Raw genomic sequence first — 15,068 nt, forward strand, 5'->3', positions numbered from 1 at the left:
GATGCTAAAGGACAGGTGTGGTGTGGTGTGTGTGTGTGTGTGTGAGATGCTAAAGGACAGGTGTGGTGTGTGTGTGTGTGTGTGTGTGTGAGATGCTAAAGGACAGGTGTGGTGTGTGTGTGTGTGAGATGCTAAAGGACAGGTGTGGTGTGTGTGTGTGTGTGTGTGTTTGTGAGATGCTAAAGGACAGGTGTGGTGTGTGTGTGTCATGCTGAAGGATATGTGTGTGTGGTATGTTTGTGATGCTGAAGGACGTGTGTGTGTGTGTGTGTGTGTGTGTGTGTGTGTGGTATGTTTGTGATGTTGAAGGACGTGTGTGTGTGTGTGTGTGTGTGTGTGTGTGTGTGTGTGTGTGTGTGTGTGTGTGTGTGTGCGTGCTAAATTCATATTCCTTACTTTTCCCTTTACCCTTTTTTTTTTCTTTGTAGGTAAGGGTGATTGCATAAATGTGATTGCAATATAACCAAATAATATGAACAATATGGGTACTAGTAACTCTCTCCCCTTTTTTTTTTCTTTTTCTTCTGTTAATCGGTTTGATTTAGTTCCACTCCAGTAATTCGTGCTGGTTAACAGAGTTCCCTTCTTTTTCTATGTACGGCGTCCTGTCGGCCCGGGCCTATTTTCCCTTACACTTGTACGTCTACACAGTGTGCCTAACTCTTTTAGGCTATTGGAGTCCCAGACTCCTTTTTGAGCGCTAGTATTCCTCTACTACGCTGCTTTCTCTACTCAGGCACACCCTCAGGTAAACTCTGGTGGATTTCTATATTCGAACTATATTTCTATATTCTAAAAACTAGTTTACTATTTCCACCACTTACTTTCAGTGCGTTAGATCAGGCGGAGCACACCACCGGAGTCAAGCGGGACATCGTTCCCTGGTTAGATACTTTACTGTATTCTTGTGGGTTTCCCTCTTTCTCCAGCTCAGTCGAGAAATTCTCTCTGAGGAGCGTCCTCGAAGTTTAGTCACCGCTGCTCCGCGTGGTGCCTCTCGCTGATCCTGCCGACAACGCCAATTTCTGTGCTGGAATTTTGAATAAACAGCAAGTCAGACGTGATTAAGAGAGTAATTTAATAAGAAAATAGGACACACAAAACACAGCTGTGTGAGAGCTAATGCTCGAAAGCGAAAGCTCTAAAGGGGTAGACTGACTCTACTCCTTATATCTAAACTTCAACCTCCTCCCCAGGGACAGGGTGCTCTGTGATCTTGTTTACGCACTCCCTGCTCCATTTGGTGATGAACATTCCTGCATATGCCAGGACGCTTCAAAGGACAGACACCATTTGCAAGAAAACAAAAGCCTAATCCCTCTTTAGGACCCCTGCAGGTCAAAACACATGCAGGTCATAAAGCAACATTCCCACAGTCATTTGTTCACACAATATACAGAGACAGAGTTTGCAGACTAAACCATTCATATAGGATTATATGATGGAAAGGATTAACATGATTATATATGAATCATTTCATATGAATCACACGATAATACATGATCAAATAATATTTTCCATCACAATAGTAAACACCATCTCATTAAGAGAGACACAGACCCTTTAAATGTCATCTCATACCTACCCAGAGTTACATGTCTCCTACTGTTAATACCTCTATATCACCACTAAATGTCATCTTATACCTACCCAGAGTTACATGTCTCCTACTGTTAATACCTCTATATCACCACTAAATGTCATCTTATACCTACCCAGAGTTACATGTCTCCTACTGTTAATACCTTTATATCACCACTAAATGTCATCTTATACCTACCCAGAGTTACATGTCTCCTACTGTTAATACCTCTATATCACCACTAAATGTCACCTTATACCTACCCAGAGTTACATGTCTAATACTGTTAATACCTCTATATCACCACTAAATGTCATCTCATACCTACCCAGAGTTACATGTCTAATACTGTTAATACCTCTATATCACCACTAAATGTCATCTTATACCTACCCAGAGTTGCATGTCTAATACTGTTAATACCTCTATATCACCACTAAATGTCATCTTATACCTACCCAGAGTTACATGTCTAATACTGTTAATACCTCTATATCACCACTAAATGTCATCTCATACCTACCCAGAGTTACATGTCTAATACTGTTAATACCTCTATATCACCACTAAATGTCATCTTATACCCACCCAGAGTTACACGTCTCCTACTGTTAATACCTCTATATCACCACTAAATGTCATCTTATACCCACCCAGAGTTACACGTCTCCTACTGTTAATACCTCTACATCACCACTAAATGGTGATGAAGAACTGCTTGGCTGCAATTGACGGTGAACCCCCCTGCACGCAGCAGGCCGTACCACGTGACTCGTGGGGGGGAGCGTCCCGTGACGTACACATTACTTGATCAGTCCATAAATATAAAATTATATATTCTAATTTTTCCTGGAAGAGCTTGAAGCAGTGTGAAAAGTCTAACACTGTATACAACCAACCAGGGTGCCTGGATGTGTTTTAATGTTCCTTGTATGTGTGTAAAATGAGTTAAACTCACATGCAGGGAAGATAACATGCACTGTTATCCTGAACTACCCTCAGAAACCAGCAGTGCATCTGTTAAGCTATCAAGAGGTTTGGTATTTCACCAGGTTGATTGTTCCTGCAAACCTGCCAAATAGCATTAATCTCATACGCATATATAGTGCTACTAGATTCTGACTGACCCCAGGTGAGACTGTGCTGTAGATGTAGTGCTAATAGATTCTGAGTGACCCCAGGTGAGACAGTGTAGAAGATGTAGTGCTAACAGACTCTGAGTGACCCCAGGTGAGACAGTGCAGTAGATGTAGTGCTGCTAGACTCTGACTGACCCCAGGTGAGACAGTGCAGTAGATGTAGCGCTACTAGACTGACTGACCCCAGGTGAGAGTGCTGTAGATGTAGTGCTGCTAGACTCTGAGTGACCCCAGGTGAGACAGTGCAGTAGATGTAGTGCTACTAGATTCTGACTGACCCCAGGTGAGACAGTGCAGTAGATGTAGTGCTGCTAGACTCTGACTGACCCCAGGTGAGACAGTGCAGTAGATGTAGTGCTACTAGATTCTGACTGACCCCAGGTGAGACAGTGCAGTAGATGTAGTGCTGCTAGACTCTGACTGACCCCAGGTGAGACAGTGCAGTAGATGTAGTGCTCCTAGACTCTGAGTGACCCCAGGTGAGAGTGCTGTAGATGTAGTGCTGCTAGACTCTGACTGACCCCAGGTGAGACAGTGCTGTAGATGTAGTGCTACTAGATTCTGACTGACCTCAGGTGAGACTGTGCTGTAGATGTAGTGCTATTAGACTCTGACTGACCCCAGGTGAGAGAGTGCTGTAGATGTAGTGCTACTAGAGTCTGACTGACCTCAGGTGAGACAGTGCTGTAGATGTAGTGCTATTAGACTCTGACTGACCCCAGGTGAGACAGTGCTGTAGATGTAGAGCTACTAGACTCTGACTGACCTCAGGTGAGACAGTGCTGTAGATGTAGTGCTAACAGATTCTGTCATTCACAGCATTCTGTGAATGCTGTTTAGCAATAGTTTTGGGGTTTCTAGTGACATGCTCACTTTTACTTTTGCCCTTAAATATGTCCCTCTAAAGAATTTTTGAGGTAATTAGTAAACTGACCTCATATCTGTATGTGTGTATATATAGTCTCCTCATTGACGTCATGTAGGTATCTGTATAGTGACTCATCTCTGATGTGTGTGTGTGTGTGTGTGTGTGTGTGTGTGTGTGGTCTCATTACATGTCTGTATATATAGAGTTTCATTACTGATTGTGTGTATAGTATCATTAATTTGCATGTTTGCATATGTATAGTATTGTTACTCTCCTATCTATCTATCTATCTATCTATCTATCTATCTATCTATCTATCTATCTATCTATCTATCTATCTATCTATCTATCTATCTATCTATCTATCTATCTATCTGTACATTTCAGACTCTTGCTAATGTTCTCTAGTGATTGTTAACATTGTTCCATCATTTCTGACTGTTTCTTCTTGTTTTGCTTGTTCTAACAGTGTTTGTTTTTGCCATATGACGCCGTGTGTATTATGACCCATTTTTCCTGTTATTAGGAATCGTCCTTATAATGTCAGTTACATCCTACTAACCTATAGCCCCGCCCACCTCTAGCCCCACCCACCTCTGACTCCTGAGTGTTACTGTACAGTGTAAATCTCACGGTGTGTCTCCCACTCTGCTGTGTATCAGTCTGTTCCTCATTAATGCCCAGTTCTCCATCACTATCCAAGTTCATTTATTTCAGCACACAAGTCTGTTAATGTTTTCATTAGTACTTTATTATACAGTAGTTTCATTACTGACATTTTGGCTGTATGTGTCTACAGAAGAACTCATCCTGTTCTACATCCACACAAAGACAAGGAAGAGTCCATACAGCAGGACTCTCGCACACCAGTGGATAATGTCCTACACAGAGACTTACACACGCACAAAACCAGCATGAAGAACAAGTATGAGAGTTTATTTGAGGGAATCAAATCACAAGAGAATAAAACCCTCCTGAACAGGGTTTACACACAACTCTACATCATAGAGGGAGAGAGTGAAGGAGTAAATGAAGAACATGAGGTTTTACAGATGGAGAAAACACTCAGGAAACAGCTGGTACAAGACACCCCAATCTACTGCTCAGACATCTTTAAACCTGTACAAGGTCCTGAAGGAGACATGAAGGAAGAGAAGATCGGAGCTGTGATGGCTGAAGGTGTCAGACACACAGAACCAAAAGAAGATAAAGGCCCAGAAGTGCCAAAGCTCAGAACTGTTCTGACCAAAGGCATTGCAGGCATTGGGAAAACTGTCTCAGTGCAGAAGTTCATTCTGGACTGGGCCGAGGGAAAAGGCAATCAGGATGTAGATTTCATGTTTGTGCTTCCATTCCGGGAACTGAACCTGGTTAAAGATGACCAGTACAGTCTGCATAGACTCCTGTGTGACTTCCACCCTGAGATAAAAGACCTGGACCCAAAAATATATGATGTGCGCAAAGTTGTGTTCATCTTTGATGGCCTGGATGAAAGCAGAATTCAACTGAACTTTTCCCAGTGTCATAAAGTGTCTGACATAAGCATGACATCATCAGTGGGTGTGCTGATGTCAAACCTCATCAAAGGAGAGCTGCTTCCCTCTGCTCTCATCTGGATAACCTCCCGACCAGCAGCAGCCAATCAACTCCCTTCTCAGTACATCAACCGTGTGACAGAAATTCAGGGATTCACGGACCCACAGAAGGAGGAGTACTTCAGGAAGAGAGTCAGTGACCAAGACCAAGCTGAGAAAATCATCTCACACATAAAGACAGCAAAGAGCCTCCACATCATGTGTCACATACCAGTCTTCTGTTGGATCTCAGCCACTGTACTTCAGGAAATGCTAAAACAAACTGATACAGAAATCCCTAAAACTCTGACTGAGATGTACATACAGTTCCTACACACTCAGATCAACATGAAGAATGAGAAGTATGAGGGGAAAAAGAAAAGAGATCAAAAGAAACATCTGAAATCCAACAGGTCCATGATTCTGAAACTGGCTGAACTGGCTTTCAAACATCTGATGGAGGGAAACGTGATGTTCTATGAAGAAGACCTGAGAGAGTGTGGCCTTGATGTCACTGAGGCCTCTGTGTACTCTGGGATCTGCACTGAGATCTTTAGGGAGGAATCTGTGCTGTACCAGAGGAAGATCTACTGCTTTGTACATCTGAGCTTTCAGGAGTTCCTGGCTGCTCTCTATGTGTTTCACTGCTTTATCAGCAATAACATGATGGCTCTACAGGCTTTACAGTTACAGTCCATTCAGTATGTTTCTCTCCATGACCTGCTGAAGGCAGCAGTGTGTAAAGCCTTAGAGAGTCAGAATGGATACCTGGACCTTTTCCTCCGTTTCTTGCTGGGCATCTCACTGGAGTCCAATCAGAGTCTCCTACAAGGCCTACTGACACACACACACAGCAGCCCAGAGAGCATCACGGACACAGTCCAGTACATCAAAGACCAAATACAAAAAGGGCACCTCCCCACTGAGAGATCCATCAACCTGTTCCTCTGTCTGTCTGAAATGAAGGACCAGTCTCTTGCCAGAGAGATTCAGGAGTATCTACGATCAGAGAAACCCTCAGGACAGAAGCTCTCTCCTGGACAGTGTTCAGCACTAGCCTGCATGCTTCTGACCTCAGAGGAGGTGCTGGATGAGTTGGACTTGGAGAAATACAACACATCACAGGAGGGTTACAGGAGGCTGATCCCAGCTGCTGCAAACTGCAGGAAGGCTCTGTGAGTGTTTAACTATTATTTATTCAATAATTTATATTAGTAATTGAGTACTGATGGCTAAATGCTTCATTCACCCTCACAAGGAAGATGCCACGCAGCTTTAGAGTTGATGCACTGGATCATTTATTTGGTCCCTCCATATTGTCCAGTATTCCCTCAACTCACACACACCACAACACACCACCAGGTGGTGTACAACCAGCAAAAACATTTAATATATTTCAATATGAAAGTACCTCTTAATTTTTGTTTCAAAACAGAATTTACATAAAACATTGACCTTAACATCTTTTTGTCCACTCCTAGACCTAATGAGAGTTAATGGGGTATGTGACTAACTGAATCATAACCCTGACTGTATATTCAGAGTTCACTTTGCTAGGATTACTGACTTCAGTTTATCACACCAAACTTTAGCCACTTTACTATTAATATTAAGTGGAGTCTTTAATGAAGCTAATTACACCCACTGTAATCTACCACTACAAAAGTTAAACACAGGAAGTTCTCTCTCTGCTCTTTCTACAATACCTGCCTTACCCCGTGTATGTACGTGGATGACACAGTGTATTGTAGTTAAAGATATAGAGGTCTTAGACATGGAAAGGGAGTTCACAAGGTTTCCAGAGAAACCAGATTTAGGTCAGAGGTCCTTCATCAGCTGTGCAAGCAAATAGCCTGTTTACACCTTAAATTAAGGTGTTTCATTTCCAGATTGTACCGGAATTCGCTTTGGCTGGATTCTGTTTACACTTTTCACTAAAATGTGTCCTCAGAGTGACCAGATGTGCTTTGATCTTATTTTAATATTTTAAAAGCACACCAGTCCACACATCATTTCTGTTTTGCTTCCTGAAACCTACATGGTAAACAAGATTCCTTGCAGACTATTACCAGTGTATTATACACTCTCAGATATGGGCAGAAACCATCTACAACTGGCAACGAGGTGTCCAGCTGTAGCCCTACAGACAGATCAGACCCCTGAGAGGATCAGCCCTGTGATGGGCAGAAGTGGTTACTAAGAAACGTTCATGAAAAAGCATGTATATCTAAAAACAATTAAGCAGCTGACTTTTGTGTTAATACTACTAAACCACATAAATGGACTTATGAGAATGACTTAACTAGCTGCTGATGTTACCACTAACTGAAACAGGATGTTGTGATTAATGTTGACCATTAGCTAGGTTAGATAATTTACTACTTGGTGAATTGTCAGTTAAGTGATTCAGTCCCATCTGCCTCAGTGCAGGAGAAGCTTTGACTGGCAGCAGATGTAATTTCTGCAGTCAGCCAGCAGATGGGTTTCCACTTGTGTAGTTGTACGCAGATACAGAGACTTTCACTCGTATTAAATGCGATCAACATCCGTCTCTGACCACTTCTGACTGTGGTTTCAATGATCAGATTACAGTGTGTCTTGGTTGTTTATGCCTCGTGTTTCATGTGTTAGACTGAAATCTGAATGTGATCTGATCACTAAATTCTGTCCCTATATCTTAGTTATCTCATAATTTTAGCTGTTACTTCATGTTTAATTCCTTGTAAGCAGTTACATCATTGTTCTAATCTTGTGTTGTGTAGTAATACTTTAATGACTTAACGAAGGTTTGTTGATTTATTAATTAATATTACAGCTCTAATTATTGTAAATCCTGAGTCTCTAACACACCTGCTCCAGACTCTCTCAGACATTGATTAGTTCTGTCTAGTTCTAGTTCTCTGTAGCTGTCTTATACTGATTGTATTTATATAACATAAAGTGAATAGCAGGTAATAACAGGTATTAGATATTAATGTTGTAAATGTTCATTAACTGCAAGTCTTTTTATTCAGTATCTGCCACTAGTTTGGTTAGACTGACTTGCTTGTTTTCTTGTTTTCTTTCTCAAGCTGTTCAAACCATTTCTGTGCAGTTTGATGGCTCACTCTGTTTTAAATGTGCTTTGTTTCCTCTGTATTTGCAGACTAGGTAACTGTAGTCTGGACACAGATTTGTGTAAAGCTGTATGTTCCACTTTGGCATCATCAAACTCCCCCCTGAGAGAACTGAGTATCAATATCAGCACCCTGGAAGATGAAGGAGTGAAGCTGCTTTCTGATGGGCTGAAGAGTTCAAACTGTAGACTGGAGATGCTCAGGTGAGACTGTAGACTGGGGAGGCTCAGGTGAGCACATGTATTTTGTCACGGAACGTTCGCCTCCCACAATTCACGGGGTTTGGCCCGCCATGTGACTTGGGAGGATGTTTGTGGCCACGCCTGCACACACCTGCACCTTGTTTTGTCTGTGTATTTAAACCCTTGTTAGTGTGTGCAGTATCGTTGGTCATTGTTAATGTAGCATATTAATGTTAAATATTAGTGTTATTATGTTTTCCCATTTATCGTGTCCGTTTTTTGTTAACAGTTTCATGTTCCTTGTTTGTAATACGTGTGAGTGCCATTGTGTATGTTTCAATTAAATGTTCGTCCTTGTCGAGGAAGTCTGTGCGTCCTCCTCCACGCCTTATATCCTGAAGTGATGTATTCACAGTAAAACAGTTATACCTTTGTGAAGTGACGTATTCACAGTAAAACAGTTATATCTTTGTGAAGTGACGTATTCACAGTAAAACAGTTTTATCCTTATGAAGTGATGTATTCACAGTAAAACAGTTATCTTTGTGAAGTGACGTATTCACAGTAAAACAGTTATCTTTGTGAAGTGACGTATACACAGTAAAACAGTTATATCTTTGTGAAGTGACGTATTCACAGTAAAACAGTTATATCTTTGTGAAGTGACGTGTTCACAGTAAAACAGTTATATCTTTGTGAAGTGACGTGTTCACAGTAAAACAGTTACATCCTTATGAAGTGACGTGTTCACAGTAAAACAGTTATATCTTTATGAAGTGACGTGTTCACAGTAAAATCTTTGTGAAGTGACATGTTCACAGTAAAACAGTTACATCCTTATGAAGTGATATATTCACAGTAAAACAGTTATATCTTTGTGAAGTGACGTATTCACAGTAAAACAGTTTTATCCTTATGAAGTGACGTATACACAGTAAAACAGTTATATCTTTGTGAAGTGACGTATACACAGTAAAACAGTTATATCTTTGTGAAGTGACGTATTCACAGTAAAACAGTTATATCTTTGTGAAGTGACGTGTTCACAGTAAAACAGTTATATCTTTATGAAGTGACGTGTTCACAGTAAAACAGTTGCATCCTCATGAAGTGACGTGTTCACAGTAAAACAGTTATATCTTTATGAAGTGACGTATTCACAGTAAAACAGTTATATCTTTGTGAAGTGACGTGTTCACAGTAAAACAGTTACATCCTCATGAAGTGACGTGTTCACAGTAAAACAGTTATATCTTCGTGAAGTGACGTGTTCACAGTAAAACAGTTACATCCTCATGAAGTGACGTGTTCACAGTAAAACAGTTATATCTTTATGAAGTGACGTATTCACAGTAAAACAGTTATATCTTTATGAAGTGACGTATTCACAGTAAAACAGTTATCTTTATGAAGTGACATATTCACAGTAAAACAGTTATATCTTTGTGAAGTGACGTATTCACAGTAAAACAGTTATCTTTATGAAGTGATGTATTTAGGTGATCGGGGCTTTTGGATCTTTTTCTTGTGTTCAAGTGAGAAGCACCTCCCCTCCTTCATGAATTAATGTGCTACAGCTGCTCTGACACATTTTACTTTCACCAGATTCTGACAGCTTTTTCATAATTTATTTTTATCACTGTATTGTTTAGTCTCCAGATATGTTAATTCATGTAAAAATAGCAATTAATGAATAATTATTGTTAACAGAATGTTGTTTGTTATTTCTGTGAGCCTTGATTTCATGCTGTTTTAACACTGGGCTTTATTTTCTGTGTCTTTGCAGTCTTACAGGCTGTAACCTCACAACAGACAGCAGTAAAAGTCTCTCCTCTGTTCTGACATCAGCCAAGTCCTTCCTGAGAGAACTGCACCTCAGAAATTGTGACTTTCAGGATTCAGGAGTGGAGCAGCTCTCTGCTGCACTGAAGAGTTCACACTGTAAACTGGAGATTCTCAGGTGAGACACTAAACTGGAGAAGACAAGAACAGGGCCGATGCTGCAGCCCCTTTGTTCTGCCCTCTGATTAAGTTACTAACCTAAACCCCTAACCCCTACCCCTCTGATTGTTACTAACCCCTAACCCCTACCCCTCTGATTAAGTTACTAACCCCTAACCCCCTAACCCCTACCCCTCTGATTTTTAGTAACCCCTAACCCCTACCCCTCTGATTGTTACTAACCCCTAACCCCTACCCCTCTGATTAAGTTACTAACCCCTACCCCTCTGATTAAGTTACTAACCCCTAACCCTCTGATTAAGTTACTAACCCCTAACCCCCTAACCCCTACCCCTCTGATTTTTACTAACCCCTAACCCCTACCCCTCTGATTACGTTACTAACCCCTAACCCTCTGATTAAGTTACTAACCCCTACCCCTCTGATTAAGTTACTAACCCCTAAACCCCTACCCCTCTGATTAAGTTACTTATGAAGTGACATGTTCACAGTAAAACAGTTATATCTTTGTGAAGTGACGTGTTCACAGTAAAACAGTTATATCTTTATGAAGTGACGTATTCACAGTAAAACAGTTATATCTTTATGAAGTGACGTATTCACAGTAAAACAGTTATATCTTTATGAAGTGACGTATTCACAGTAAAACAGTTATATCTTTATGAAGTGACGTATTCACAGTAAAACAGTTTTATCTTTATGAAGTGACGTATTCACAGTAAAACAGTTATATCTTTATCAAGTGACGTGTTCACAGTAAAACAGTTATATCTTTATCAAGTGACATATTCACAGTAAAACAGTTATATCTTTATGAAGTGACGTATTCACAGTAAAACAGTTATCTTTATGAAGTGATGTATTTAGGTGATCGGGGCTTTTGGATCTTTTTCTTGTGTTCAAGTGAGAAGCACCTCCCCTCCTTCATGAATTAATGTGCTACAGCTGCTCTGACACATTTTACTTTCACCAGATTCTGACAGCTTTTTCATAATTTATTTTTATCACTGTATTGTTTAGTCTCCAGATATGTTAATTCATGTAAAAATAGCAATTAATGAATAATTATTGTTAACAGAATGTTGTTTGTTATTTCTGTGAGCCTTGATTTCATGCTGTTTTAACACTGGGCTTTATTTTCTGTGTCTTTGCAGTCTTACAGGCTGTAACCTCACAACAGACAGCAGTAAAAGTCTCTCCTCTGTTCTGACATCAGCCAAGTCCTTCCTGAGAGAACTGCACCTCAGAAATTGTGACTTTCAGGATTCAGGAGTGGAGCAGCTCTCTGCTGCACTGAAGAGTTCACACTGTAAACTGGAGATTCTCAGGTGAGACACTAAACTGGAGAAGACAAGAACAGGGCCGATGCTGCAGCCCCTTTGTTCTGCCCTCTGATTAAGTTACTAACCTAAACCCCTAACCCCTACCCCTCTGATTGTTACTAACCCCTAAACCCTACCCCTCTGATTAAGTTACTAACCCCTAACCCTCTGATTAAGTTACTAACCCCTAACCCTCTGATTAAGTTACTAACCCCTAACCCTCTGATTAAGTTACTAACCCCTAAACCCCTACCCCTCTGATTAAGTTACTAACCCCTACCCCTCTGATTAAGTTACTAACCCCTAACCCCCTAACCCCTACCCATCTGATTGTTACTAACCCCTAACCCCTACTCCTCTGATTGTTACTAACCCCTACCCCTCTGATTAAGTTACTAACCCCTAACCCCCTAACCCCTACCCCTCTGATTTTTACTAACCCCTAACCCCTACCCCTCTGATTAAGTTACTAACCCCTAACCCCTACCCCTCTGATTTTTACTAACCCCTAACCCTCTGATTAAGTTACTAACCCCTAACCCTCTGATTAAGTTACTAACCCCTAACCCCCTAACCCCTACCCCTCTGATTTTTACTAACCCCTAACCCCTACCCCTCTGATTAAGTTATTAACCCCTAACCCCCTAACCCCTACCCCTCTGATTTTTACTAACCCCTAACCCCTACCCCTCTGATTTTTACTAACCCCTAACCCCTACCCCTCTGATTAAGTTACTAACCCCTACCCCTCTGATTACGTTACTAACCCCTAACCCTCTGATTAAGTTACTAACCCCTAACCCCTACCCCTCTGATTAAGTTAATAACCCCTACCCCTCTGAATAAGCCATTAAAAAAGATTGACTCTAACTAACCCCTAAACCCCTACCTCTGATTGTTACTAACCACTAACCCCTACTCCTTTGATTGTGTTGGTAAAAAAGATTATTGACTCTAACCAGTATTATGAAAATGTTTTTAAGATCAACACAATGTACAGCAGGAATCCAATAATTGCACAGCAAACTACTCATTTCATCTTCTTTAAAAACCCACATAACTTTAGTTTTTCAGGCATCATGATCTAAATGCATTTTGGTCTTAATGCATTCAAAGATTCCTCACTGAATGTAAAATCTTTGTCATTGCAGACTGCCATTGTGTAATCTTGGAGAGCAGACATGTGAAATTTTGGGTGCAGCTCTTCAACTCACAAACAACCGCCTGAGAGAAATCGACCTGTCTAACAATGATCTGCAGGATTCAGGTGTGAAGTGGCTCTCTGCAGGACTGAACAGTTCACATTGTAAACTGGAGATTCTCAGGTGAACTTTCTGTGAATTCATTGTTGAAATGCAAAGTTTATGCTGTGATCTTCTGTGATGCATATTTTTAAAAGTCCAAATATAGATGTGCCAGTCTTTTATATAAGATTTCAGAAAAAGGGCTTAGTTGAAGAAAATCTAGTTTAGTTAAACAAATTATTTAGGGCAGAGGTATTATTCGTTTATTTTATTCATATCTGACATATGCTACAGGTAGAGTTTGTGATAATACCTCAGAAGAATAGATTTTATCTAATTGCCACAAGTCATCAATGTTTACATCATTCTACATTGGAGAAGGAGGGTAGATCAATCTTTCATTGCACTGTACAAATGGGATGAAGTCCACAGTTTAAGTTTGTGCTGTAAGAGCCTCTTTATATTGTTAACAACAAATATATTCCCAGATCAACACAGCGTTTAGAAACATCTAAAGACAGCAGTACAAATACTAATGGATCTTAAGGGTTTGGGGACAGTGTAGTAAGCTGTACAAATACTAATGGTTCTTAAGGGTTTGGGGACGGTGTAGTGAGCTGTACAAATACTAATGGTTCTTAAGGGTTTGGGGACGGTGTAGTGAGCTGTACAAATACTAATGGTTCTTAAGGGTTTGGGGACGGTGTAGTGAGCTGTACAAATACTAATGGATCTTAAGGGTTTGGGGACAGTGTAGTGAGCTGTACAAATACTAATGGACCTTAAGGGTTTGGGGACAGTGTAGTGAGCTGTACAAATACTAATGGACCTTAAGGGTTTGGGGACAGTGTAGTGAGCTGTACAAATACTAATGGATCTTAAGGGTTTGGGGACAGTGTAGTGAGCTGTACAAATACTAATGATCTTAAGGGTTTGGGGACGGTGTAGTGAGCTGTACAAATACTAATGGATCTTAAGGGTTTGGGGACGGTGTAGTGAGCTGTACAAATACTAATGGTTCTTAAGGGTTTGGGGACAGTGTAGTGAGCTGTACAAATACTAATGGATCTTAAGGGTTTGGGGACAGTGTAGTGAGCTGTACAAATACTAATGGATCTTAAGGGTTTGGGGACAGTGTAGTGAGCTGTACAAATACTAATGGATCTTAAGGTTTGGGGACAGTGTAGTGAGCTGTACAAATACTAATGGTTCTTAAGGTTTGGGGACAGTGTAGTGAGCTGTACAAATACTAATGGATCTTAAGGGTTTGGGGACAGTGTAGTGAGTTGTACAAATACTAATGGATCTTAAGGTTTGGGGAAAGTGTAGTGAGCTGTACAAATACTAATGGTTCTTAAGGTTTGGGGAAAGTGTAGTGAGCTGTACAAATACTAATGGTTCTTAAGGTTTGGGGAAAGTGTAGTGAGCTGTCATTTTACAAAGTGGTATGTGAGATACACGATGAAAGTGAAGATTACAGTACTAGTCTTTTTTCAACATGTAAGTAACCTCTGAATAGCAGGAACAAGCTTACGAGGTTCACCGTTTACAAAAACCTGCTGGGTTATTCCACGTTAACCAGTGACTGAAAACTCAGTTAAAAACAGTGACTAACTCATAAGAAACAAGACTGGAGAATCAGGGCAGTGGGGACCAAAGAGCAAAGTGGGAAAGTTTATATCACATCAAAAGCCATTTTCTTAATGGTTTAAGGGTAGAATTGACTGCAGTTCTCCTTTCTAATTATAAATAAAAATAATATAAATATAACAAATAGCGATGTTGAAAATGAACCATAAAGTACAAAACATTCTTTAGACTTTCATCTGCTACTATGGAAACAAAAATACTACCAATGATTATTACAAATTTTTAATAACATTGGGAATAATTACATCAAGAAGACAATAGGCATGTGTTATCATGAAAAAGTTAAGAATATTTAAAAAATGTTAAAAACTTCCAGATAAAAAGGTTACTGTGTCATGGTTTGTAATCCCTAATTTTTCTTTATAGTAAAGTCTGCTACGTGCAAACACATTTTCCTCTTTCTCCCTCCTATCTGCAGACTGTCTGGTT

General features: G+C 40.4%; 1 protein-coding gene across 17 annotated transcripts in view; it reads left to right on the forward strand.

The window, feature by feature from the left end:
* LOC118241322 (NLR family CARD domain-containing protein 3-like) overlaps positions 1–15,068 on the forward strand; it is a 176,700-nt gene that overhangs the window by 17,480 nt on the left and 144,152 nt on the right. The window contains exon 4 of one of the 17 annotated variants that reach the window (XM_081698922.1): positions 4,389–6,342. The exons of the other annotated variants lie outside the window; for them this stretch is intronic. Coding sequence (XP_081555048.1) covers positions 4,389–6,342 — 1,954 coding nt within the window. Of the gene's footprint in view, positions 1–4,388; positions 6,343–15,068 lie in introns of those variants that run through there. 17 annotated transcript variants of the gene reach the window in all.

This window comes from Electrophorus electricus, chromosome 1, assembly GCF_041902795.1.
Source record: "Electrophorus electricus isolate QZ-2024a chromosome 1, ASM4190279v1, whole genome shotgun sequence".
Classification (NCBI taxonomy): Eukaryota; Metazoa; Chordata; class Actinopteri; order Gymnotiformes; family Gymnotidae; genus Electrophorus; species Electrophorus electricus.